The 27,278-nt window shown below is 39.5% G+C and overlaps 1 protein-coding gene across 2 annotated transcripts in view; it reads left to right on the top strand.

Annotated features, from left to right (window-relative positions):
- LOC131974309 (single-stranded DNA-binding protein 2) overlaps positions 1-21,613 on the top strand; it is a 63,653-nt gene extending 42,040 nt beyond the window's left edge. For both annotated transcript variants that reach the window (XM_059336568.1, XM_059336567.1), the window contains exons 5-17: positions 13,245-13,334; positions 15,452-15,511; positions 15,796-15,859; positions 16,542-16,612; positions 16,723-16,790; positions 17,216-17,264; positions 17,353-17,388; positions 17,491-17,545; positions 17,936-18,006; positions 18,142-18,220; positions 18,336-18,364; positions 18,470-18,568; positions 19,615-21,613. In XM_059336568.1, coding sequence (XP_059192551.1) covers positions 13,245-13,334; positions 15,452-15,511; positions 15,796-15,859; positions 16,542-16,612; positions 16,723-16,790; positions 17,216-17,264; positions 17,353-17,388; positions 17,491-17,545; positions 17,936-18,006; positions 18,142-18,220; positions 18,336-18,364; positions 18,470-18,568; positions 19,615-19,644 — 801 coding nt within the window. In that variant the 3' untranslated portion in view covers positions 19,645-21,613. The remainder of the gene's footprint in view (positions 1-13,244; positions 13,335-15,451; positions 15,512-15,795; positions 15,860-16,541; positions 16,613-16,722; positions 16,791-17,215; positions 17,265-17,352; positions 17,389-17,490; positions 17,546-17,935; positions 18,007-18,141; positions 18,221-18,335; positions 18,365-18,469; positions 18,569-19,614) is intronic.
- The last annotated feature ends 5,665 nt before the right edge of the window (positions 21,614-27,278 follow it).

Here is a 27,278-nt window from a genome sequence, read left to right as displayed (position 1 = left end):
AGATGAAATATTGCAGTTTGAAATCAGTCAAAGTAGGCACATTTTTTTGCACATTGTGTAGTTTAAAGGGACGGTTCACCCCCAAATCAAAAAATAAATTTTTCTCTTCTTTCCTCTCTCGGCCAGAGTAGAGTGTTATATTTAAATGTATAGGTAGATCTTTTTGGTGTGAGCTGCCAAGTGTTTGAGCTCTGGTGGTAAAAGTAAAAAGCTAGATTTTATTTGAAAAACTCAACAGCAATGTCTCTTTTCGGAAATCTAGGAACTATTTTCCTTCAGTATAGTTTCTACAGTAAACTGCTCACAACAAGATCTGTGGATTATCTTGAGTATGCAGGTCATGATTTCTAGATAGAGACATTGATATTTATCTAAATGTACTTCAGTGCTTTGAGCACTGTAAGCAAAGGGCCATTTAGTTCCATTATGTTTGTAAGAAGTCAGACATCTCTATGACCAACAAGTTCTCACACCTGAAAAAACAGAATAAGTTGTTTGTCCATTTTTGTTTGTGAAGTAGTTACGAGGGTGATGTGACTACTGGAAGTGACATTGTTACGTAAAAACGTAAAAGAAAGTTCAATGATGTTTAAATGACATAATTTACGTTTTTTTTACATGGGACGCGAATGTAAGACGTCTATTAGACCCATCCACCACCCCTCCCACTCTGCATAGCCGTCATTCATAATTACTACTCTACTAATTCTACGCTAGAGGGTGGTGGAGGACTTTCTAACACATAAATATGGGTCGTAATTTGGTTCCTGTACGAGCGACCTATAGGGTAGACCAGGCGGCAATCTCCGTGTCTGAGCATGGAGGCCAACCAGGAAGTGCCTTAAGCCTGCAATCCACCAAAAATTCCAGTTGGGGGTGCTAACTTTGTCTGCAAAAAAAATCTGCCCATTCATTTCAATGCAAAATTTGAAAACTTCTCACTTGATTTATTACCTCAGAAATTTTTTTCAGGACAACAATATGGTATCAATCGCTAGTTAAAAATGATCTACAAGACAAATTGATGTCAATAATTCTAATAATGGCCCCATTTAGAAGAAAATAGAAGATAAAGAATCGTATGATTTGGGGCGTTTCTAGCTTTGATTGACAGGTCACTGACAAGGCGAGCCGTCATCAGGAGAGAAGCAGAGCAATGCGTATCCACGGCAACGAGTCAATAAAGTAATATATAACGTTATATAGATATAATAGAGGACGTTTACCGATTTGGTCTCATAACTTGACCCTTTCACACTGTATTTACACTTAATGACATTCACTTAACATTTTGTTCAGTAAAAATGTCTTGTTGAGTGTTTGGTTGGACTAACAGACACTCCAAGGAGTCACTGCTCAGTTAATCCTCCAATTAATGCTAACATGAATTAGCAGCGGCTTCTCTCAGTCGGGTTGCTGGTGTAGAGAGGCTGTAGTCAGTGTCGTCAGATCCCTCTCCTCCTCCACAGTCCAAATATGGTCCGCTCCGCGTATCGGAAACAAGATGGCGACAAGTGTAACACTGAACTCGAGGCTTCCAACGGGCAGTCCACAAACCAATGGGTGATGTCACGATGACTACGTCCATTATTTATATACAGTCTATGGGGTAGACCAGTCTCTTCCAACCGATATGTCGCAACATCCGACAGCCCACACCAAAACAATCTAGATTGATTAAGAGGAAAAGTATGAATTTTTGATTTGTAGGTTGAACTGTCCTTTTAACATCCAGTCCTCCATGACCCATTCAAAAGGGTTCTAGTAATGCTGCAAAAGTTTACACAGCAGTACACTGGTTTGTGTGTGTGAAAGGGATTATAGTGAGTGACCCAGAGATTGAGCTGTAGAAGTTGCGCCAGGACTACGGAGGGAGAGCAGGAGGGCGAAGCGGGAATGCTGACACGATCAGACTAGAGCGTTATCTCTTTGACCCCAACTAACCCCAGTGGTTTTTCTGCTGTTGTAGACACCCATATTCTTATCTCACGCTGTCTCCCGTGTCTGCCCCTCCAGCACTATAAGGACTGCAAGGTAAGACACAGAGAGCAACTCATCACTCGTTATTCTTGTGGCTTTGATTTGATTGATGAGTCTTTGTTTTAACAGTTCTGCCAATTTTGGAATTTCCGATCCTCTCTTCAATTCCAGCAATTGCACTTTAAACGTATTTCAAAAGACTTTGACTGATTCTGTGTCAAAGATCACACAATCTCTGGATTTCAGTTGAATCAATATTCTGTCTTTGCATCGATCTGCCAGATAGAAATACCTTGACATAGTGTCCTCTTCATCTCAAGCATGGCTTTTAAATCTTCCTCTGTGTCTCTCTACCCTTTCCTCTCCTCTGTGTTCAGTCCATCTCCCTTATCTCTCCTATGTTGTTGAACCAAGGGAGATAGTGGCGGGAGAAGTGTGGCTCCCCAGCACCAAAGTGACTATCATTTTCAGCTCTGTATGTGTATCTGACAGTGCATCAGCCTGCGGCTCCACCTCACATATTATACAGCTCCTCGCAGCCTCAGAGATGTTTACAAGGGTCGATAATGACATCAGTGATAAAGGAAACACGGCCAGTGGGCCCCTCTTCACTGTCACCCCCTGTGCAGCTGATATCACCCTACCTGTAATCACCCAGTGAGACCAAGTAGATTAGTGTTGCGCTGCCATTTTACCTGGTAATCACCTGTAATGTTACACTAGAGAGTGCCTGGGTGCTGCTGGGAATTCTGCTCTGCGGGATGATGTGCTGCTGAAAGTGATAAAGATTGAAAAGACGTGGGATGGAGAGGTGAACATTGAGAGCCAAGGATGCTGTGCACGTTGAAATAAGTTGACCTCGTCCTTTTCTATTTCTGTCCAACTCAGTCTCTTTTTTTTTTAAAGCCACATCTCGGTTTATTGCTTTGCTTGAGTCTTATCTTTTATGTTTTTGTCCATAATTTCACACTTAAAGGTTTTATTAGCACCATTGTAGTGTTGAGATTGTCTGAAAACGCCATCATCTTACCTCTTTTAGCATTTAAAGTAATTTATAATGGGGCGGCTGTGGCTCAGTTGGTAGAGTGGATTGCCCCCCAACTGAAGGGTTGGTGATTCGATCCCTGACCGTCGCAGCCTACATGTTGAAGTATCCTTGAGCAAAATACTGAACCCCAAATTGCTCCCGATGCTGCGTTCATCGGTGTGTGAATGAATTCTCAATGGTGGCAGGTGGCACCGTTTAGGGTAGCCTCTGCCACCAGTATGAATGTGTGTGTGAAAGGGTGAATGAGCGCAGTCTGTAGTGTAAAGCGCTTTGAGTGGTCGCAAAGCGACTAGAAAAGCGCTATATAAGTGCAGGTCCATTTACCCATTACCATTTACCATTTATAAGAGTTTTTATTGTTTTCCTATTGTTACCTAATCTGTTAATACTTTCTGACTTCCCAAGACTGACTGTGGCGGTCCTCCTGGATATGTATCTCAAATGTCATTTATTTTCAGCAGTAAATAGTTCATTTGGTGGGGACTAGTTTCAGCCATGAGTAGTACTTAATGTAGTCAGTATTTATGGTACCAAAGGAGGGGTATGTTTACCTGGCACGGCTGCTGAATTCTTGCAATATCACAGGACCTCAGATCCATTTTTCCAGGCTCCAAGTAATGCATTTGAGTTGCACAAATAAAGGTTCTGACCAATCAGTGTCCTGTGAGAATCTAGTGGCAGCTACATATTTTTGACGACACAAAGAGGCGACTGTTCATCCAAAACAACAATGTCGGCTCCTGAAGATGATATAATAGGAGAGAACAGCACTGAAGTCTTTTGCTTCCCCTCCCAAGTGGTTTTAGCAGTGTGTGATGTGATAGACATGTGGTTCATCCAATCACCTGCCGGGTATTTTTTTTATAAGTATCTACCCTTTTGCAAACAGTTTCTAATGATGGCTTCTTGTATGTACGTGACTCAGGGGTTTCTTATCGTAAACAAACGTGATTTGTTCTTTTTTCAAAAACAAGAGCCAGGCTGTATGAAACTGGCGTATCAGCCACAGCAGCCTGTGTATCTCCAGTGTTAACATGCAACTACCAGACAAACACATGGACACACTCTCATATTGTTTTTCTTGGCAGCTTGCTCTCAGCCAGATATTGTTTCTGAACAGCAGAGATCTGGGATGAAGTGCACAGAGAGAACACTTTCCTCCACTCACTGCTGTGTTTTACTGGTGCAACATATGGCATGTTTTGGTTAAGAAAGGGATCTTTGAACGCCAGAGGGCAATTTTAAGTCTATCTGCCTTGAAATTGAAAAGTGAGTTTGGCTCAGGATTGGACAGTGGAGCGTGTTGATCTGTCTCTGGTCGCCACGGGAGACTGTGAATAATACATGGTTAAAAGCAGAGCACACCCATTCTCATCTCTACTCTGCTAAACACACTTCTTCTTTATCTCTCTGTTTCTGTTTTTTGCTGCATGACATTTTTTTTTTTTTCTTAGTTAAAACCGTTATTATTACTAAGAGATGTACTCTAGTTATGCTTTTGACAGTGACTGACAGGCTACTAAGTTATTTTCCACGGAAATCAATCTTCTTATTGTGTTTCCGCTCTCGCACTTTAATGTGAGTATGAGAATGTGTTTTTGCTTGTGACTGTGTGTGTGTGTGTGTGTGTGTGTGTGTGTCATGCAGACTGGTAGCATCTCTTCTTTCCATTTCCCCACTCCCCCTCCCTCGTTCAGGAAGTGGACTAATGGCATTTGAGAGGATGGAGGGAGTGGGAAAGAGGGAGAGGAGGGGTGGGAGGAGGGACGGAGTTCCTTCCTGTGTGGTGTGTCATTTGTAGATCCTGTTGTACAGTGTGTGGCCTTGAGACTCAGTGGTAACCCTCCAACACCACACCATTGTGGGGATTTTGTGACATTTTTTTTTATAGCAAATAAGCAAATCTGAGAAGTATAAAGGTAATGCTGATGTCAGCCTACAGTATATTTCTTTTAGACTTCACTGTCCTGTCTGTGGTAGTCAATCCAAAGCACACTCATACATATAAATCTTTGAATATTGTTTATATAGTTTCAGTATTTGCTGCAACCAGCAGCTCAATAGGGAGCTTCGTTGATCCACAAGAATTTTCCCTTTCCTTTGGCAGCCACAGAAATTCGACATGGAGGTCAAGTATGCTTTTGAGAAGGTATGCATTTGTTTTAATGATAATTATCTAACAAGGGGTGTGGAAATAGGAGTAGACATCTGGGAAAAAGGGCACATAATATCCAAATGGATTCACAGACTTGTACAATATCTTTTTGGAAAGGTTGGTTATGAGTAGGGATGGGAATAATATAATAATAATAATCGATGATCGATTAATGGTCGTTAAGAATTTGGTCGATCACATGACATTTTTAATCGCTCTGGGTACTTTTTTATTTTAATTTTATCTATGACTGCGTATCAGTCCTCACTGAACTGAAACACAACAGAGCGTTCAGTACTGCGGCCGTACGTGAATAAGCCAATGCGCTGAGAATAAAGTTGGATAAAGCTACAGTTTGCAAACTGAAAGTTGAAATAACAATTATAAAACACACAGAAATACAAAACTATTAATTTGAGCAAAACTAGCTTACTGTATCAAACTTCGCTACCATGAATTACTAAATTTGATTTTATCCAAAAATTATTTAAACGCAAAACATATTTAACTATGCAAGATTACTGTGAAAACTAACCTCAAACCCCTTCAGGGGCTAAAACATACAACAGTGAACTACTTGACATTATCTTGACAGTTTAATCTCAGTTGAGTCAGTTTTACGATTGACAGGATCAAGTCTCTTTTCGTCCTTTCAAAATAAAAGCGTCCATTATCAAAACAGGCTTTTGCATATTACTGTATATGTATCTTTTATTTTGCCCTTGTATGCATGCAGCGATTGATCGATTATTTGATCGATTATAGATAATCGATTCAGCAGGGTTCTTCCAAACGTCCATCCCTAGTTATGAGCCAAAAGACAGCTGATTAACTGTTCATGCCAATTAGCAAAAAGGGGGTGTGGCAGTGGGAGTGGCTTATAGCAAAAAGGCCTTCTGACTGAAACTTCTGAGCAGATTCGAGTGAACTTTATGAACTGTTTGTCATAGACTCTTGTCTTTTTTCATCAATGACAGTTAGCCCTGCCCCCTTCACTTTAGTTTAACCCTCATTAACCATTTGTTTTCGGACACTTTTTAAAAAACATCAAGATAGTTCTTCTTTCTGCCAATGCTACTCAAACAGCAATGAATGGAGTCCAAGCATTGAACTGAACACATTAAAACATGCTGTTTGTAAGAAGAAGACGAAAGAAACAAAAACTACGTCATATCTATTCTAGTTATCCAAATACACATTTGGTTGTGGGTATTTACTGCAGCAGAACAGTGTAATTGGGATATATTTAAATGAAGGAACATGCCACCCGGTGCTACAATGTGGCTGATTTGTGTGCATCAGTTTTTGGACAACAATGGAGGAAGAAGGTAACAGTGGGATTTGTTGACAAGAAAAATATAGAATATCACCAGCCCTATCCTTGAAGTCTACTTCCAAATGTGTGATAGAAACAAATTGTTATGGGACTGATACATGAATACAGAAAAAAAGAGAGGGACAAAGCTGATTTGTGCAAGCCTGTAAGAGACAGAGAGGTGGAGAAAGCAGACAACAGCCGATGCAGGTTGAGACAGAGGGAGAGATAAACAGAGAGAGAGAGAAGATAGACACAGGCAGTCTTTTGAGATTCCACTCACGCATCTCTGAGTGTCTCTCGGTCTCTGAAGTATTGAATGAAAATGACTCTCCACCTTCACACACACACACACACACACACACACACACACACACACACAGTATGCATGCATTACACGCAGACATTAGCAAGGAACACAATCAGTAAACATATAGGGATGAAAGAGTTAGCGAGTTATCTCATTAAGTATTACTGAGCCCTTTAGTCTGATGGGATTAAGAAAGTCTGATTAGGTTGTAAAGTAGCGAACTGTAGTGTAATTGCATTACATTTCAATGTCTGCAGTTCCTTCAGCAGTTTGTGTTTTTTCTACAGGAAAGCAAGGAATGTGTTGATCACTTCCTTTTAATCCTTAAATCTACTGTACATGTTTTCTTTGTTTTACCTATAACGGTCATCTCTCCTTCCAGCACACTTGATAGGTAAAAGCAATGTGATTGTATATCAGCAATGTGCGTCATCTCGGGTGGAGAAATTATGCACTGTTATGACTGAGGTCTTCACTCTGTTTTTTCTGACCATGGGCTTGGACAACTTGATCTCAGACTCTTGCAAAGACCTTTCAATTATAACATATGATACATTTGTCGCAAATATGTTCTTTCTTTTATTGGTCAATCTTTACTACCTGTGGAAAAAGTTGCACACAAATTCCTACACACAAAACCATGACTGTACATTCCACTTGGAAGAAAAGAGACTCTTGTCTTTACCATTTTTTTAAATCCTGGACTTGAATCTATTTTGGCACATACACTGTAAAAAAAAGATAAACAATAGCTACTCAATAAAATTGAGGCAACAGATTGCACGCAATATTATGAATTAAAACTAACTACATTACAAGTTGAGTTAATAACAACTTAACAGGAAGTGCCTGTCAATTAAAACAGACTAATTCTATTGTGTTGGATTCATTCAAAATTCTCTTGATTTAGAATCACATACACATAAAGATTATATTTAATGTGATCAAAATAAGTAGATTCTATCTCAAACATTTTTATATTAAAGTTACTTAAACAACTGCCTCAACATCAAGGACGCCTTTATATTTAATACATTTTATCAAATATATTAAGTAAAATGAAATGAATACAGAATAATTTATTACAGTGTAGCCTCTTTTTTCAGGGACTGATCTCATTTTTTCCCTTTTTTTGGGGGGGACATTTAGTCTTTGTGGAGCGCAGTGTAGTCTTGTGCACATTCAGTGAAGTCCACTGTATTGAAAGTCTTGTTGTTTATGTCTGGTATACTGTAGCCCTCTCCTGTAGGGGGTTGGTTGAATAATTTATGCAACAAATGAGTTTGCCAGGAGATGCAGGTGTTCATCTGAGGACATGCGGGGGCCGTTCCACTGCCTCAGGTTTCATCACAAACACCTTTTGTTTACAACGCCAGTGACTACGAATGTAGGGATCATTGTACACAACAAGACAAAGAGCAGATCATTGAACAATTTGATGACTCATGAAATCAAAAGGCTTAATGTAATGGTTGCTGAATGGACGGACAAAAAAAAGACAGGCAGCAGAGACTGAAGAAGACAGGAGAGGGAGCAAAACTCTTTTGATTGGATGCTCTTTGATCTAAATTAACATATTTTATTGAAAGTATAATATGCAACATTGCTGCTTTAAAATGCGTAAAAACCTATGTTATATATTTTGCTGAGCTGTGTATTCCCATTGCCCCCAAATGTTTCCAAAAATGTTCAAACCCAGAGAAATTTGTCATTTAATCAAAGTCACAATGCGTTAGCGTTATGGATGTCTGCCAGCCAAAAGTTTTTGCCACTTTGCATCCAGTTTTGGCCACATTTTCATGATACACTTTTTAGATCTTTGGTGTTTTTAACCATATATATTTTAACAATATGAACCACTCATCGGACGTGTGGATCTTATGTTTTCAGAGAAACAAACTGAGCAAATGTTCGCAGGAGATTGAAAAGCGTCGGATAAATACAGATTTTTAAGGGTAAAGTGTTGTACATGGTTTTATTCACCTCGTCTGTTTGTTTTTTTTTGGAACTCTGCAGATAATTTTGCTTCTGGTAAAAACGTAGGAATTCTTACTGGGAAACACTTACTGCAATGGCTGCATTGCTCTGTCTTTTGCTATTGTTTTGATTAAGAGACCCGTAGCGACAGAAAATTACACATTTCACATTTATAAGTAATACGGATATTAGCTCTCATTTTCCAGTTTGTGAGATAATCTGGCTCTAATAAAGGGTCTTACAATTCGTTCTCAAATTGAATCAGCAATCAACTCCATTAGGTCAAGTGCAAAGAATATTATCAGCAGTACTTGACTTCTGTTTGAGCTCATTCAAAAATATACAAAGACTCTCTACACAAGATATTATTGACACACAATAATGCCCACTATAATACAATGTGTTAATGTGTAAAGCCACCAGCTCAGTATTTCATTGTCCCTCTCACTTAGCCTTGTCAGAAGAGTGTAAACACTGATGTGTGAGAAGTGTAAATGATGGACTCACTAACCATATGTAACAATGTGTGTGTGCGTTTGATGTTAACAAAGGTTAAGTGCTGGAATATGTTGAGTTTGGCTGTGAATCAGTATTTAAACAGAACTAAGAGGAATTAATTGAGTCTAACTCAGAGTGATTTACAGTAGTGCAATAATGACAGTAAACATGAACTTCCCGGTCACTACGCTGTTGTAGCTAACTCGAGCTAATTGCACCACACTGATGTGGTCACATTACATCAGGTGATGCCCTGCAATCTCATACAATTATCAACAGCCGTGAGCGGCTTAGTGTTGGAATGAAGGAGGTACAGTAAAGGTCTTAGCACATCAGCATGTTTAATCTAACTGTTATCGACAGTAACAGCAGGTTTTTACCAATGGAATAAACATTAAATGTTGCTTTAATAATTCCCTATCACCATTCACAAGTCAGCTGAGAGAGCTCAAAAAGAAAAAATCAACACCAACTCTTCCCAATCTGTGAAGATAGCTCAAAAAATCCTTTAGTTTTATCGACTGTTTGGCACATACATTTTAGAATGAGCGCTCATATTGTTATCAATGCCCATCAGTCCAATTGAACCGACTTTATAGATCCTTTACTCAGTGCAACACTAAGTACAGTATAACACTACCTTTCAGGCCTTATGTGTAAGTGTGTAGTTCAGCTTGTGCGGGGATTTTTATTTTTCCCAACAGGTACTGCATTGTTTTAGGGCCCATACAAATATTTTAGAGGTGGGCTTCTCATTTTTACATGAACACATAACAGGAAAAAACATTTTTCACAATACTTGAAATATTTTTTTAATATCAACAAACCTCGATATGTCGTCACTGTTCTGTACTTCAGTCAGTTAAAGAATACATTTGACACTGCTCCCTGATGGACAGCTATGTAACAGCAATAATGTTTGTAAATTACCTCAAACATATTATTTGGATTTCTCTGATTTATGCTGATGACACCACCACGTTTGCATCAGACTCAAGCTCAGAACACGTAAATAATACACTTAAAAAGGAAATCATGTTGGTCTCAGGATGGGTTAATGAAAACAAAATTAAATTAAATGGTTCTAAAACCAAATGTTGGTCGAGGATGAGTAGGGGTATTTCCATCATTAAAAAAAGTGCTAGTCTCTTAGAAAAGTCATCTCTAATAATTGTAACTCAGTCTCTAGTCCTTTCACATCTGGACTATGTTCGACAGTCTGGTCTGGTGCATCTCAAAAAGAAATGTCTAAACTCCAGTTAACTCAAAATAGAGCAGCTCGCCTTGCACTTCAGTGCTTCATAAGGGTGAATGTGTTACAAATGCATGATAGACTATCGTGGCTACTGGTAAAAGACAGACTGACATGCAGTCTTATTTTGTTTTTAAAGAATATATATACAGTTGGTAAACCTAACTGCTTATCTGAGCTCTTATTACTGGAGAGCAGAAGTAGTTTTTTTTTTTTTAAACTGAAAAAAGATGACTTTAGAAAGGTAAATGTATAGGGTCTGACTTCTTGGTTGTTGTTTTTTTTTGCTTTGTTTGTTTTTCTGTTTCATAAGCAATTCATGTTTGAATTGTAATCGGTGTTCCACTTTAAAATTAGGTAAATTATTGAATTTGATATTGTAGTTTCTTTCTTACAACTGCCAGAGATTCTAGATTGTAATTGTTACTCTATATGCTTTTACTATGTATTTAAATTGTGTCCTGTTTGAGGACCCCAGGAAGAATAGCCATTATTCCCACAACGGAGTGATGGCTAATGGGGATCCTAATAAATAATAAATAAATAAACTGCTGGTAGTAGATACATATTGTACAATACAGACATGATGTGGTATCAATCTTGTCATTTGAGTCTTGGCAATAAAGGAAACATGTGTATTTCACCAAATGCCTAGTATAGATGCTGCTGCAAAAATGTTATGCAAGTGTCACTATATGTAGATCATCATCCAACTTTGTGGTGTCTTAAGCCAACTAGAAAAAAAAGATTCACAGCCTCTTTTCTTAAGAGGCTTTGTGAATTCTTCTCAGTGTGATTCATTCTGATTTTCTAATGTCATTTGAGTCAATCTGATTTGTCATAATCAAGAGAGACTGACAGCACAAGTGGAGTTAGTGTTGTTGCCGGTGTTGTTCTGTTTTCCGTAGGTGGAGGGTGGTGCTGGTTTCAGGGCAGATATATCCTGCCGTGTGTTTTTTTTTTTTTCTTGTTGCTGTATTTGGAAAATGCTGCTTTGTCAGCAGGTCAGGTAGATTTTCCCCCTCCCCCAGTTCTCCCTTTTCCACACAAACAAACATTATGTGCACTTGCACACTCACTGCAAAATACACGCACACTCGTAATCTCTGCTTTGTCCTCTTTTCTCCTCTCTCTCTCTCTCGCTCTCCTTCTCTCTCGCTCTCCCTCTCTTTGTGCATGAAGGCAAACTCAGCAGACCTTCAGGCTGCCAGGGAGTAAAGGCATTCTGGGTAATCCAGGGTGCGAGAAGGAATAGGGAGAGAAAGGGGAAAAACTCTCACAAAATCACAACGCACACTTGATGCATGGTGTTGTTCACTCAGACAAACACACACCCACAAAAAAACAAAAAACAAATCCAGTCTCCCATCGCTGAAGCAAAGAGATACAGTATCCATCTGTGTCCATCTGTACATTCATCTGCTGAGACAAATACAAGCTCTGTTTGCAGCAGAATATAGAATCAAAAAGCTGCACGACATCCTGTTCCCTGTTGCCGAACAGTAACGATTGGGAGATATGAAGGAGAATGAGGGCGGACGAGGGAATAGCGAGGGTGGTGGGGTGGAGCAGTGGAGGATACAGGAGTGTCGTCAGTCCGCTTTTATCTCAGCTCTGATTAAACCTTGTTCCTGTCTGACCTAAAAAGTCAGCTGGCGGAAACTTCAGAGACTGTGGGTGAATTTCACTGGAGCTCTTTACACCCAGCCGATGCCTTCAGAGAGGGAGAGAAAGCGAGAGGGAAGATCAGAGAAATAGGACAGAGAGTGGGCAGATAGTGGAGAAAAAAAAAAATACACACAGACAGAGGCATGCTGGCTTTATGTGCTCACTGTTCACACATTATCATATATATGGATGTATACTCTCCCACACTGCATGTTGTCTGCTCTGCAGATGTGATGAGGAAGAGGCCGGTGCTGGGTGGTAACTTTGGGTTAGTTAGTAGTACAATGCCACAGGAAGCAGACAGAGGCTGTGCTGAAATGTGCCAGCGCCGCCCGTCTGGGACAAGCACAACAAAAAACACAAAGTATAAAAATAAACCTGAGCCAGCATGGCAGGGTATCTGCAGAAACAGGAAATATCCCACTGAGGGAGAGACGGCAAGTGAGAGGTGGGGGAAGACCCTTGTATTGTTTCATTGGTGGCATGATTAGAAGACGTGCTGTATTGTCTGCAACAGTAGAAGAGAATGTTTTAGATCCTTTACTGAAGTAAAAATAGCTATTTTAACAACAAGTGGAGACAGAACAGGTGAAGGGGGTTACAAAACAGAACTAGGTAACAATATGTTTAAATATGCAAATGAGGCATTATCAAATGGTAACTTTAGGACCATTTTTGGAGCTGATTTTTAACTTTTTTATATTCTGTGTTGTAGTTAGTTGGTTAGTTAGTTTAATTGTGAGCAGTGCATCATACTTTTTAAAGTCATCAACATATATAACTTTAATCTACAAAGTAAAAGTACTGCCAAGTAAGTGTAGCAGAGTAAAATGTACAATATATAACTCTAAACTATAAAGTAGCATGAAATAAAAATGCACTGTTTATACATGGTCATGGTAAAATACCTCAAATTTGTGCATAAGTACATTACTTGACTGTTATTTTCCACCACTACTGACCAAAAATGTGTTGTGTATATGCAGACTTAAGGGGAGTTGGGATTTTTACTCAGTTTCTTTGTTTGTTTGCATCTTTCAGAGTGCTGCAGCAGCTCCCAGCCCCGTGCTCGGGAACCTCCCCCCAGGAGAGGGCATGCCAGTGGGCCCGGTCCCTCCAGGATTCTTTCAGGTATATGTGCATACACACACACACACAGACACGCAGAGTATTCACATACAGAAAGAGTGTGAAAGAAAAGATAAATAATTTGCTCTTTCAGCCAGTTGAAGGTACAGTATTGAATATTACCATTCAATATTTTCTCAATAAGTGAGTATTTTAATTCAGGAGTCTGTTCCTTAAATAATTCATAGGTGTTAAAGGGATAGTTCAGATGTATTGAAGTGTTTTGTGTGAGATACTTGTCCATAATCAGTGTATGAATTACAGTAGATTGCAGTCTGACAGCCCCAAGTTTGGAGAAGCAGGCAGGAGCACAGACACGGAAGCTAAGCTAAGCACAGCAATGTGCTACTTGCACGGGGGCAGCAGCTTCATGTATTTTAGCTGCCTAAAAAAGGCCCACCTAAAAAACAATATGAAAATGAATATCAGTTTAAGTATACTCTATATTTATATTATTTTTACTATTTACCTCAATGTCAGACAGCACTGTTTAAGTTGATGTGGTGGGAAGTGAAGCCGTTCTCCATGCTATTGTCAAAGCCAACAGACTGCTTTGACAAAAACAGTAATTTTACCTCGCAGAACACACTAATTGCTAGTCTAATCAACCAAGGCAGCAGTAAACAGCAACTGCCCCCTTCTTAGTGGTAGTTAGCATTGCTCCCATGTCCCTACTCTTGCCTGCTGCTCCAAACTAGGAACCTTCTGACCGATAGCTACTGTAGGTAATACACTGATTATAGATAAGAACCTCATACATACAGCTCCCATTTCATAAATAAAAACTGTCCCTTTATGTACAGTATGTTTTTCTATAGATCTGTGTGTGGGGGCACCACTGTGTGTTTCTCAAAACGGAGCAAAAAGACTGACAGGGGAAATAAACGTCTCCCAAACAAAAAGTCACACATGTAGTTTTGCCCCAGATCATCTCTGTTCTCCATCAGAAGTACTCTGCCAGCTGCACATTGATTAACTGTCATTATCAGTCAAACTGAGACTCTTGCATCTGACATGCAGATCAATATCCTTCATAGGCATTTCTCAGCTCCGCTTTCAAAAAACTCCAAACATCCTTTTCCATCTCCTTCTGAAGATCAATTGTTCTTTGAAGACAAGGTCTTGTCAAGACCCATCGGTTAAAGAAACGCAACAATTACCAAATTGCCAGTTCTTCCTTCAGGTTTCATAAAATTATGCGCATATGGACTAGATCAGAGAATATCATAGAATGCACAGCTGAGTTTTGTGATCAACTGAATTTTATGAGCAAAACAAATGCAGATCACAGACGATGCACAGCCATGTACATAAAGATATAAACAGACATCTGGCTTCATTCATTAATTCATTTTATTAATTTTGCAGCTTCCTGTGTTCAGTTACTTGCTCATATTTAAATGCATTTTTAGAAAACAAGATTGTAAATGATTATAGTACTTCAGTCAGCTTAAAATAGCTGTTTTCCTTTGATGGACTGAAAAGCCCCGATCAAAACAAGTGGACCATTGCTCTCTAGTGGCAACTTATTGTATTGCTTCTCCAACGCTGCAGACAGACTCGTCTGACCACAGTGGCATCAGTTCAGCAGACATAGCAACAGCATTGCTACTGTCTGTGGTGAGGACAAGTGAAAACCCACTCACAGCTGCAAAAGAGCTTCTCGCACAGGCTGCCAAACAGCACGCAGTTAACACATACACTGACATCATTATTAACCAACCTCATCTTTTATTCTCTCATTCTTTTTCCATAAATCCAACCCAATGAAAATGCGGTCGGCTTCCCGAGTCTGCTGTCATGGAACCTGTTGTAAGATATATAGTCAGTTGTTGTGGTTGGTTTCCTGTTTTGGAAGAGTGAAAAAAAAAACTACCCATAGTGGTGCTCCAAACAGTTTGTATACCACTTTGGTTTCTGTGAATGGGGTTATAAAAAATACTTTTATTCGTATTGTGACTTTGAAACCCAGGACAGTATATTTTTATAGCAACATATTTCTTTTAATTTAATGAATCGATAAAGTATGGAGATAGTGAAAACATTTCCTACATATAGTGTATGCACAACATTTACAATCAAGAGTGATTCAACGTACATTTATGCTGGTTTTATTTCAGCCGTTTATGTCACCTCGATACCCTGGAGGACCCAGACCACCTCTCAGATTACCCAATCAGGTAAGAGCCACAGTGACACCTGCAGGCAGCAGACAGTACGGTGGTTTGTAGACAGACTGTGGGCACTACACCGTTTCCATCCTGTTCCACTCTGTTTGCATGTTCACACGGAGGGTCCATCATATTAATTGCCATCCCAAACCAATTAACAGGGAGTGGAAGTCGGCTATAAAACTCCTCAGTCTGCACCAATGCTGACTTACTGACCATGTGCAGCACAGTTTTGTGGTCGTCATTGAACATGCTCAGTTCAAATGTACAAACGGATCCTCTTCCCTTTGTAGGGACTTGGAGTCCCAGGAAGCCAGCCTATGTTACCCAGTGGAATGGACCCCACAAGACAGCAAGGTAAGCACAGACACACAATCTGCACAAACACAAACAAAATATATTGCAAGTTTTATACTTTTTCTGTTTCTGATAAGATGTAAGGAATAAGATACATTTACTCCTTTGTTAATGACAGAATATGTCAATGCAATAGTATGGCAAATGTATGTGTTTGTAATTGTTTATTAGTTCTATGTCAAGAGGCATAAGCTTTATCATTCTGTGGCTACACTGACAAATGTTTTTGATGGATTATTTAGTTTGAAATTCAATGTTTTCATGGAATTTATTGCTATTATTAATAAGATCTCTTATCCCTAAGCACACCTTCATTTGCACAAACTACTCACTCCTTTAGACAATGCATAAATTATGCATTGGTGAAAACACTCAGGTTGTTCTGTTACTGTTAAACTCAACAATAGAATGAGAAAATTGTGTAATTGAAGCAGAAATTGTACCAGACACACACGTCACCATCTCAGAAATCCTCTTGGGGTTCTGAAACACTGCAGTTTCCAAGAAAAAAGGTGGGAACAAGGGAGAATTCAGAAGACAATGATAAAGCATTGAGAGGCTCCATGTTATCATATAAATGTACATCTTCCAGCTTTAATCAAGACTATAAGACCAAAACTGGCTGTCTAAATAGTAGTGAAATGGTAGTAAATGGTAGTTTAATTGTTTGTCTGTGTATTAGGACATCCAAATATGGGCGGACCAATGCAGCGGATGACTCCCCCTAGAGGAATGGTACCGCTAGGGCCACAGGTAGGGGACAAAAAGGACAAGATGATTTGTGGGAATATTGACAAAGCATTGTTTCTGATAGTTACTCTCTTGAAGATGTAACTGAGCATGTTTGATGTCTTCTTTTTTAGGGCTATGGAGGTGGGATGAGACCACCGCTGAATGCCCTGGTTGGTCCTGGGATGCCAGGCATGAACATGTGAGTGCTATCAACATAATGAACAAACAAAATGTCAATGACCTCCCCACACAAACGACCTTAACTACAGTAGATGCAGTTGGCCATTTCTTTTCTATAGCTTTTAATTACAACTTTACTGTATCTTCTTGGGTCTGGAAGTGGAGCAATGAGCCAGTTTTCCTCTATTTTGTCCTCTTTTTTTATCCCTTTTTTCTCTTTTTTAACTTGTTGTTCCCATCACCTCTCTCTGGCAACAGAAGAGCTTGTTGTTGCCAACTCTGCCCAAATGAAATGAATGAGGAAACAAAGAAGCTTGCCAAAAGCAAAAACTAAAGTGTATAATTGTGTGTGTGTGTGTGTGTGTGTGTGTGTGTGTGTGTGTGTGTGTGTGTGTGTGTGTGTGTGTGTGTGTGTGTGTGTGTGTGTGTGTGTGTGTGTTCCAGGGGACCCGGTGGGGGTAGACCCTGGCCAAATCCTCCAAACTCCAATTCGGTAAGTGCTCTAAGAAAGAAAGAGTTGTATAAGACAAAGTTTAACAACTTTTTTTTTTATTAAATGATTTCTTTCTCTTTTTCCGCAGACCCCTTACTCTTCTGCATCTCCAGGAAGTTATGTGGTATGTATGTTTGAGTTCAAACTGTCCCTGTCCACCTGCTGTTCAGGCTGAATTTCATTAGTTTATGAATGAATCTTATGGAGACCAAAACTGTGATTTCAGGGACCTCCAGGGGGAGGGGGACCACCTGGGACCCCAATAATGCCAAGTCCAGCAGGTAAGTTCAGTGTGTGTGTGTGTGTGTGTGTGTGTGTGTGTGTGTGTGTGTGTGTGTGTGTGTGTGTGTGTGTGTGTATATGCCTGTGTGGGTTTACATATGCTCCATGTTGAGATGGCGCTTCCTCAGTTCCTCAGTTTGTGCTTTGTTTTTAATAGGATGGGTGGGATGAAGGTGGGTTGGGTGGAGGGTTGGGGATGGGTGGAGGGTGTTTGTTTCTATGTTTTGTTATCTTTTTATTATCATTATTTTCTCCTTTCTTTTTTATGTAAAGCGCTATATGTTGCATCTCGCTTGTATAAAAAGTGCTATACAAATAAAGTCTGATTGATTGAGTGATTGACATATACTTATGCTCTTTTATTCTTGTTTCTGCGTTTGTTATGTCAGATTCAACCAACTCTGGGGACAACATGTACACTATGATAAACACAGTCCCTCCAGGTGGAAGCCGACCGAATGTGAGATATTTCTCTATTTTACTTTGTCTGAAGTGAAGATGGTTGTAGTGTTTGTGTGTCAATGTGATAGTCCTTCAAAATGTTTTCATTAGTTATATTGCAGGTGTATCATCTCCTTCTGTATGTTCTGTACAGTTCCCTATGGGTGCAGGTGGAGACGGCCCATTAGGAGGAATGGCTGGAATGGAGCCCCATCACATGAATGGATCATTAGGTAGCTTGTACACTTTGTGCTTAACTGACACTAAATCTCTGTCTATATTTTCCACTAATTTGTCAGATAATTAAAGCATAATGAGCATTAATTTGATTTGTGTTCCCTCTCTCAGGGTCGGGTGATATGGACAGTCTCCCCAAGGTAAACGATTAATAACTGCAATGCACGTGTGATTTTCATAGCTGTAACAGTATACATATACAAATATGCTGTGTTTTACATACTTTTTTTTTTTTTTTTTTACAGAACTCTCCTGGTAACCTAAGTATGAGTAACCAGCCCGGGACCCCAAGGGAGGATGGAGAGATGGGAGGAAACTTCCTTAACCCTTTTCAGAATGAAAGTGTAAGACAGTTTTCATCAGCTACATGTTAAGATTAGAAGGATTCAAGGTGGCTGGTGCAAAAAAAAAAACTCCGTACTATAAGTTAATGTTAAAATTACATTTAAAAAAATGTTAATGCTTTGACTGGAGTAGTTTGACAACTTGGCCAATGCACTTATTTGCCCTGAAATCGCCACTCTGAGATAATTTAGTGTAAAAGCCACATGTCTTTCCTGAACTTCTGCTGTGTAGTCTTATGATTAAAATATAAAACATTAGTTTAGTCTGTTATATTTATGATCTGCAACTTTTTTAATGTCTTTCAGATTTAAAAATCCTCTCATGTTCATTTATCTTAGCATAATTAGCTAAACTGGATCCATCAAAGGGGGAAAGTCCACTTAAAATAAACACTTCAGGAAGTCACTTTGAGGTAAATTAACAAAAAATAGACAGAAAAACAAGATGAATTAGACAGGTACTTGTAAGTAGATTTTGTTACACTGTGAAGCATTCACTCTGTTTTAAATGTGCTAAGCTAAGGTAATGGCTGCGAACTCTAGTTTGATCTAGCATGATTTCCATCATGTCGAACTGTTTCTGTAACGTTTAGATAGATAGATAGATAGATAGATAGATAGATAGATAGATAGATAGATAGATAGATAGATAGATAGATAGATAGATAGATAGATAGATAGATAGATAGATAGATAGATAGATAGATAGATAGATAGATAGATAGATAGATAGAGAAATTACAGTGTAGCAGCAGCATTACACATAGAGACAATGACAACACAATTAAATAAAAAGAACAACTTAGGCATACTTCAAGCAGTATAAAATACAATAAAATACAATAAAATGTAATGTAAGTAGAATTCCAGTGCAGAATAAATATGAATATGCAGTATAAAAATGTTGGTGGTTTGAAAGTCAAATGTTGATCAAAATAAGTTTATGTAATCCATGTTATGTTTAAGGGATTTTTCTAATTCAGTTGAGTACTGTAACGGTGAGAAATGCACACACACATTTATTTCTCCCCACATTATCTCTGCAGTATTCTCCGAACATGACGATGAGCGTGTGAAGGCTCTTGAAGCAGGTTCGGTTCAGTCGTGCAGTGAGCTGGTGTGGATCGGTGAAAAGCAGAGAGACGGGATGTGATGTCATCTAGGCCAGTGACTTCTCCACCACCACCTGCCGAGTCAGGACAGTCGCCCCAGGCTCCGTCCTCCTCCTCCCCCTCCTCCCCCAAACCTCCATTGTTTCTGTCCTCGTCTCTTCTCTCCCGTTCCTTCTCCCGTTCTAAGTGGTGACTCTGCTACATTCATCAGTTCTTCCTCTGCAACTATGAGACTGTACAAAGGAACCAAATTGAAACAACCCGGAGGAGAACTCTTTGTATATTTGCATACAGTGTGTATGAGACTGTGCACACACTCCAGTCCACAGACAGATCTGTCTGCCTTTTGCATCATATCACAGAGTTCATGCCCAAAGACAAACAGCCAGTATCCTATTTGTGCTGAAGTTAAAATTTTCAAGGATTTAAACAGATATAGACACTTTTTGATTGATGGTCAATTTAATCTAACGGGCTGTCACATGGAACATATTGTGTCTTTTCTTGACAAATTAATTTATCCTTTACTGAAAGAGAAATTGGGGAGACATCAGAACCATATTACCGCAAGGTTTATTTGAGGCTTGTGCAGATGTTTGTCTTTTCAACTTTTGTGACTGTCTAAATCTTAAAGACCACTGACATTGTTTTATACTATGGGTTATTGTTTTTTCATTTTTATTCCCAAACTCAGCCACAAATGTGAGAAATGTGAGATCTCTTTAAAGTGAGCTCAGCACAATCTGAAATGTTTGTCTACATTTTGAATTTGAAGTCACATCTAATGGTTATTGAGGAAAGAAAAAGAGCTTTGTTTCAGACTTTAAGTAGTACTGGTCGTACAGACTAAGTCATTACAAAATCCCTGAGTGTAATCAATTGACGTTGGTGGGTTTTAGTACTTATGTGTTTAACTTTTTATTTGTGGAGGAAGAATGTGTTTGATTCTTCTTTTAAGAATGAGGAAGAAGGCTTGCTCAAAGGTTGATACCCAATAGTAGAGATTAAAAGGTTTTTCATAATTAAGCAATGCATCTTTCTGTATCCATTGATCCAAACTTCCAAAAATTAGACTTCCCAGTATTTTGCATTATGTTGGTTGCACAAGCACGGGGCAAAGGTTACAGTTTTTTTTTTAAATACCTACGTGCACATTGTGATTTGTTTTTCGCTGAGGCCTCCCTTTTGTTTGCTTTTGTTCTTTAACCTCTATCTAGTTTATTGATCAGTTTTTCTTCCTGGAGCCACAGTTGCAAAATTGATACAATCCCCATTCTGTGGCCATAACATGTGAAAAAGACAGAGAGAAATCAAAGACGGATGACCAGTATGAGGGGCAAACTGTAAGCTTATAAAGTCACTTGTATAAGGTCACTTGTACTCTTTTGCCATCCGGATAAACTGTGATCTCAGTGTGATGTGAAAGGTTGGTTGGTACAGGAAGCTAAAAAGCAAGCTTGTTTTTAATGTTTTAAACTTTTTTCACTGCCCAGGATGTATCATCATCATGTACAAAAGGTCGACATGCCTGTTAACATTCTCCTCTCCCCTTCCTTACTGCAAAGTGTACAGTTCACAAATGTAGCTCCTCTGTCTTGTATGTGTATTTGATATTATTATTATTTAAAGAAAAACCTGGAGAGAATTATTGCAAAAGGGAGAGATGGACTGATGACTCACCATCACAGCTGAACAGAGATATTTTATTTTGGGTTGTTTTTTTTTGTTTTTGCATTAGATTGAAGCCATAAGTGGGAGTACAAGAAGAAGCATTTGTAAATTGGATCATGTTTTCTGTTTTGTGGCAGTACGTGGGACTCCATTTGTGATGTGTTCATTTTCTCTTTTTTATTCTTGTATTATGTTTTTGTAAATACACAGAGAAGTATTTCATGGGTTTTGAATATGCTAGTATAAAGCTTCTCTTCCCTTAGTCAAAGTGTCAGCTCTTTTCATTCGTGAGGACTGTGTGTGCACGGACACGAGCGCAGTCGCTTCAGGCACTGTTTGAGTGTTTGTGGAGAAGGTAATGTTGTCACGAGTCTCTCTAAGTTGTGCACTGTGGTTCAATCTGCTCCCTGTGTTGTACAGAACAGCAGTGTCTCCAATGTGACAACACCGAAGAACAGACACTAACTGTGATTTATCCGGGTCTATCCTAGTTGGGGAAAGACAAAATCCCTCCCTCATTACCACCACTGAGGTGCCCTTCAGCCATTGTCCTTGAGCAAAGAAGCGAGACAGCTTCCAAGTGTGAACTACGTGATCATGAATAGAACGCTCTAACAGACCTTGTTATATAAAATAAATAAAAATAAGAAAAAGAACTAAAACAGGACAGCCACAATTGAAAATAAGCATAAAAATTTTAAGAAATTCACTTATTCTCGTCCTTTTAAAGAGTTAGAAGACAGGGTTGATACCACTCTTGTGTCATTCCATTAAATATTATTACAAAATATTATTTCAATGACCTAGAAAATTGCAATCAATATTTGTGAACATGAGCTACTCCCTGGTTATGACTAAAAACCAGCAACTCGAGGGGAAAAAAGCTCACAAGGGCTCAAATCTGAAGGGCTGAAAATGTCTTTACATTTCTCTGTTAGCCTCCAGGAGCCGCCATTAGCGTTTTGCAAACAGCTTTGTCAACTGTGCTGCAGCCTCTGATTGGCCCATGTACATTTTAATTTCTTGAAATTAGGCAGAACGGCTGGGGAAAGGACAGACTATCACATAAAGCCAATAGAACTGTTGAGCTCACATAGGATGGTCTTACTGGGCTAAACCAGGTCCTGTGTCCAGTATTTATTCTATGCTAAGCTAACAGGCTGCTAGCTTTAGCTTCATATTTAGCATGCAGACATGGTGGGAAGCTCCCAGTGATCAGTCTTCTCATCTAAATCTCTTGCCAGAAAGCGAATAAGCATATAAACTAAAGCGTCAAATCGCTATTCTTTTTCAGTGAAATATATGGTCTGTTCAGGATGACGCAACCATCCCAGAGCTCGGCACTTGTTGCACCATGTTTTACGGGCTCAATTTCATTGATAGAGCACAAATCACGGTCGCTGGGGGAATCAGTGCACTAACAGCCTTTTCACAAATTGATTTACAATTTGGCTGGAATCCAGTGGAAGACAGTGGAAGATTAAAGCTTTTCCAGAGCTGAACTCGTAGTGAAATAAGAGCCTGCAGTACCGTAGTTTTAAAGTAGTTGCCAAATTAAACTGCATAGAAGCACATTCTCAAGTCAGAGAGTTCAAAAGCAATGGTTTTCCAAAGTGTTAACGTGACGGCTTTCTTAAACAGCACGGTCAGCACTGCAGTTCTTATTTACTTATTTACTTGCTGCCTGTCAACTCCATGTGCAACCCAATTTATGTCAATGCTGCATGCAGATTGTTTTCCATATGTCCACCTCAGAGTGTGGTCTTTGCATATTGCATGAGTGCATCTCTCTCTCTTTCTGTCCTCAAAGACACAACACACACACAGAGAAAAAAATCACATGCAGAAGGAATATAGTAGGCAGTATATAAGTAAGAGCCCCAATGAAGACCAGTGTATTACACTATTATATCGCTTCTTACACACAAATATCCAATAAACATTTACCATATATGAATTATTTATTCCTATCTTCAGCGTGAGAAAACCAAACAGAGGCGTAATATAGGGTGCCTCTTGCAACAATGCCTTTGAACAATTTATTACATAATTCCACCCATTCACATACATCCACCCACCTCCTATTTCCCCATTCGACCCTCAAGCCTTCCTCCCTCCGCCTCCCCCAAATTTATATAAATTCCCCTCAGCTACTTTCGAGGTGGCCATCCTGCAGAACTACAGCTGTCCTGTTCGTGCTGTGGAACCCATTTGGCTGTGATTTGACTTCTTATCATGTCTATTAGGTTTTGTTTAGCTTTGCTGGCACTCTCCTCTCTGAGTGCTGCATCTGACCCAGACTGCGATGAGCTGATTAAACCTCTGGAGGATCGAACCAAGGTACATAGTCTTCAAAATCTGGATAAAGCAGACTTGACTTGTTTGAAAGGCATTATTATCATAACCTAACATTTTTATAAAAAGCATTTTTTTAATTGGGTAATAGGGCTGAAAGCAACAACTCCTTCTTTTCTTTGTTTCTGGTGCTGATGTGTTCAACTGGGACAACATCTGTGATTTCAGAGCTCCAAATTGTCTTTATCAAGACAGAGAGTAGACATTTGGTAATCTCTATTTCTGTGTCTAGGTTGTTGGCAAATGGATACTTAATGTTGGAGCAACAGATGAAGATACTCTAAAGCAACTTCACTTTATTAACAGCTCTTGGTACATACTCTCACCCATACCTGACAGTGATGATATGACGATTCGCTGGGCAGACAAAGACAAGTATGCTTTTGTATGGCTAGCATAGACTACACCACTTAATTAAAGTTAAACATGTATTTCTTCGCATTGAACAGTAGGGGGAGTATTCCGTATTTTATAAAGTCTACAAATATTACGGAAACAAAACAAGGCTTAATACATTTGAAGTGACCAATGCATTAGATAACTGGTGAAACTTCATCTGGTTTGAAATGCTTGTTTTTGTCCTTACAAGTCAAGGAAACTGTTACACTGGAAGCAGTAATACTACCTTCTCAGGAAACATCACCAAGGCAACATGTAAGTAAATCAAGACATGTATTATCATATGTACTTTGAGCCACAGTTACTATAAATGTATGACAATTAAATGGGAAAGTTTGGATTTATTGAGGTGGAGTTGTATCCATAGTCAGTGCATGTCATGTCAATAAATCCAAACCATTCCTTTAAGTTTCTGTTTATTTGTAATAGTTCACTTTAATGGCACTGATCATCACCATACTGCGAACCACCTGGTGACCTGCCCTGACTGCGTCCTCTGGACAGGCACCACAGTGACAGAGGGCAAACCGGGAGCCAGTAAATCCTTGTACCTCTTCAGTGAGTTCACAGCTGTCTAACTGTCAGCTTTTCTGCAATGTGTAAAATTTGAAATCTAGAAAATGTTAGCACTTTTTTTTGTTAACATTAACTTTTTCCTTCCTCTCCTTGCTCTGCAGCAAAGACTGGGGAATTGGATGACTCTCATCTGAGCGTTTTCAAGAAACAGGCTGCGTGCCTTAACTTAACAGCTGGAATTCACTTTGGAGGAAACACAGGTACGATGCTGATTCTCTGCCACACATCAGTAAGGAGTATAATGTCATTATTACTGAGGCACTTATCATCTTGATTCTCTCCTTCTGTTTCAGACCTGTGCCCTGATGAGAAGGTGGTTGCCACAGAAGTAAAAGAGGAACAATAGACATCTGAAGTTACTCTACGAGTCAAATTTAATATGTAAAGTCCAAGTGCTGCTTATGTGTATCACAGATGTCTTGATAGATGTGAAGAGAACACCTTTTTTCATCCTGCTGGGGGGGGGGGGGGGGGGGGGGGGGGGGGGTTTAATGTGAGACAAGAGGGATCACAGCTTTTTTAGTTTGTGAATGCAAACAGCTACTTAACCTGTGGAAATTAGCCATCATGCCAGAGTCTGTAGATTGCTGTAGTAAGGAAAACTGGAGAGACTGATAACACATATATCATATGGAACTTCCCCAATTGATTACTTACATCAAGCTAATTACTTTTTGTTACAATTTTCTGAAATGTTATGTTTAAATGTGCAAATGAGGCAATGCTAATTAATGGTTAATTTAGGAGAACTACAAAGAAGCAAATAGCCAAAGTGAAGTAAAAATAAACACCTAAATGTGTATTTTGGATTTTTTGTTTCCTATCCATTAGTCTGAAAGAAGACTTGTTATGGAAGAAAAATAGCCCTAAATCTGAAAATTGTGGTGTGTTAAAAACAATGTTGTTTGTTGTGTCTCATCTTACTAATCATGGATACCACTTGAGCCTTTTTTCTTTCATTCATATGAGGCTTAATAAAAATTAAAAAATACTATGTTTGCATGTGTAACGGAGATTCATTTATTAATTAGGGGGGCTGTGGCTCAGTTGGTTGAACGTTCGTCCAGTAACTGGAAGGTTGGTGGTTTGATCCCCGACCATGGCAGCTACATGTCGAAGTATCGGTATGCACCAATGCTTCAGGTGAAACAACGGCAGCGAAAGAAAATTTGGTAATTTTCCTAACGAAGAATCCTTTCACGAGGCGATCGATTGCGGAAAAAAAGCGGATAAAGGAGCTTGGGCCGGACCAACTAGACTTAAAAATCCAGCAGCAGACAAGTGACTGTGGACGGAGTTACACCCGGAGCTTCTCCTGCTTGTTTTACACCAAACACAGTTTGCTAGCTGGATGTGACCTTACCAATGCTCTTTATTGCTTTCCCTGATTGCTTGCGTGTGTTGGCACTGAAGTTTTGTGGACAACAACAGGCGTCAGAGACCTGAAACATCTAACTGAAAAATGCAAACAGCACAAAAGTAGCTGTAGTCATCTTGACAATAGCTTGAAGCTAAGGTTTTTTGGCAGAGTTAGCATTGCTGAACAGTTAGATGAGGGCTATAGAGTTGGCATTAGAAAGCACAACAAAGAGGTGACCAAAATTGTCACATACTGTCTAGAATAATAGACTGTGTGAAATTTTGTGGGGCCTTTGATATGGCTTTACGTGGCCATGATGAGAGTGAGAGCTCTGTTAACCCTGGGGTATTTCATGGGTTAGTGGATTTTGTTGCTTCTCTGGATGGAGCTTTGATAGAACACCTTGAGAATGCCACTGTTTTTAAGGGTACATCAAAAACTGTACAAAATGAGCTCCTGGACTGTATGTTGTCTATAGCAAGGGAACAAATAGAGAAGCTCAAAGCAGTGATTTTTAATCAATCCAGACAGATGAGACAACAGGTATTGCCACACAGTGCCAACTTGTGCTATGCTACATTGATGACAAACACAGCATGCAAGAAAGATTTTTTGAGTTCATTCCTCTGGAGTCAGCTACATCCGAGTCCATTGCTACTGCATTAAAAGAGCGACTTGCTGCCATTGTTCCTGAGGATCAGAAAAGTAAGCTTATCTGCCAGGCGTATGATGGAGCCAGTGTGATGAGGGGTGCCACTGCAGGTGTTCAGAGGAAAATGAAAGATGTTTACCCAAATGCCCACTGTATCCACTGCTACGCACATCAGCTCAACCTGATCATGTAACAGGCCACCTCTCACATTTCCAAGGTAGGAATTTTTTTCTGACTTAGGTGGATATGCCAGCTTTTTTTTCAAGATCACCCAAGCGTACATGTGTTCTTGATAAAATGGTGGCCTGTAGACTGCCAACATCCAGCAACATCAGATGGAACTTTTACAGCCGAGCCATCAACGCTGTGTTTGAGCACAGGGAGGATCTCATTCACTGTTTTGAGGACATACGAGACTCAGGTGACTTTGACCCCAATACCATCAGAGAGGCAGGAGCCTTGGCCATGCTGCTGGATCATCAGGACTTAAAGTTCTTTCTGGAAATTTTTCACCACATTATGCCACATGTGGACCTTCTCTATGCCAAGCTCCAGAAAAAGAACATAGACTCAGTCCACATCAAA

Source organism: Centropristis striata, chromosome 7, assembly GCF_030273125.1.
Source record: "Centropristis striata isolate RG_2023a ecotype Rhode Island chromosome 7, C.striata_1.0, whole genome shotgun sequence".
Classification (NCBI taxonomy): domain Eukaryota; kingdom Metazoa; phylum Chordata; class Actinopteri; order Perciformes; family Serranidae; genus Centropristis; species Centropristis striata.
The sequence above is the reverse complement of the archived record's forward strand: the minus strand, read 5'-3'. Positions and strand labels throughout refer to the sequence as shown.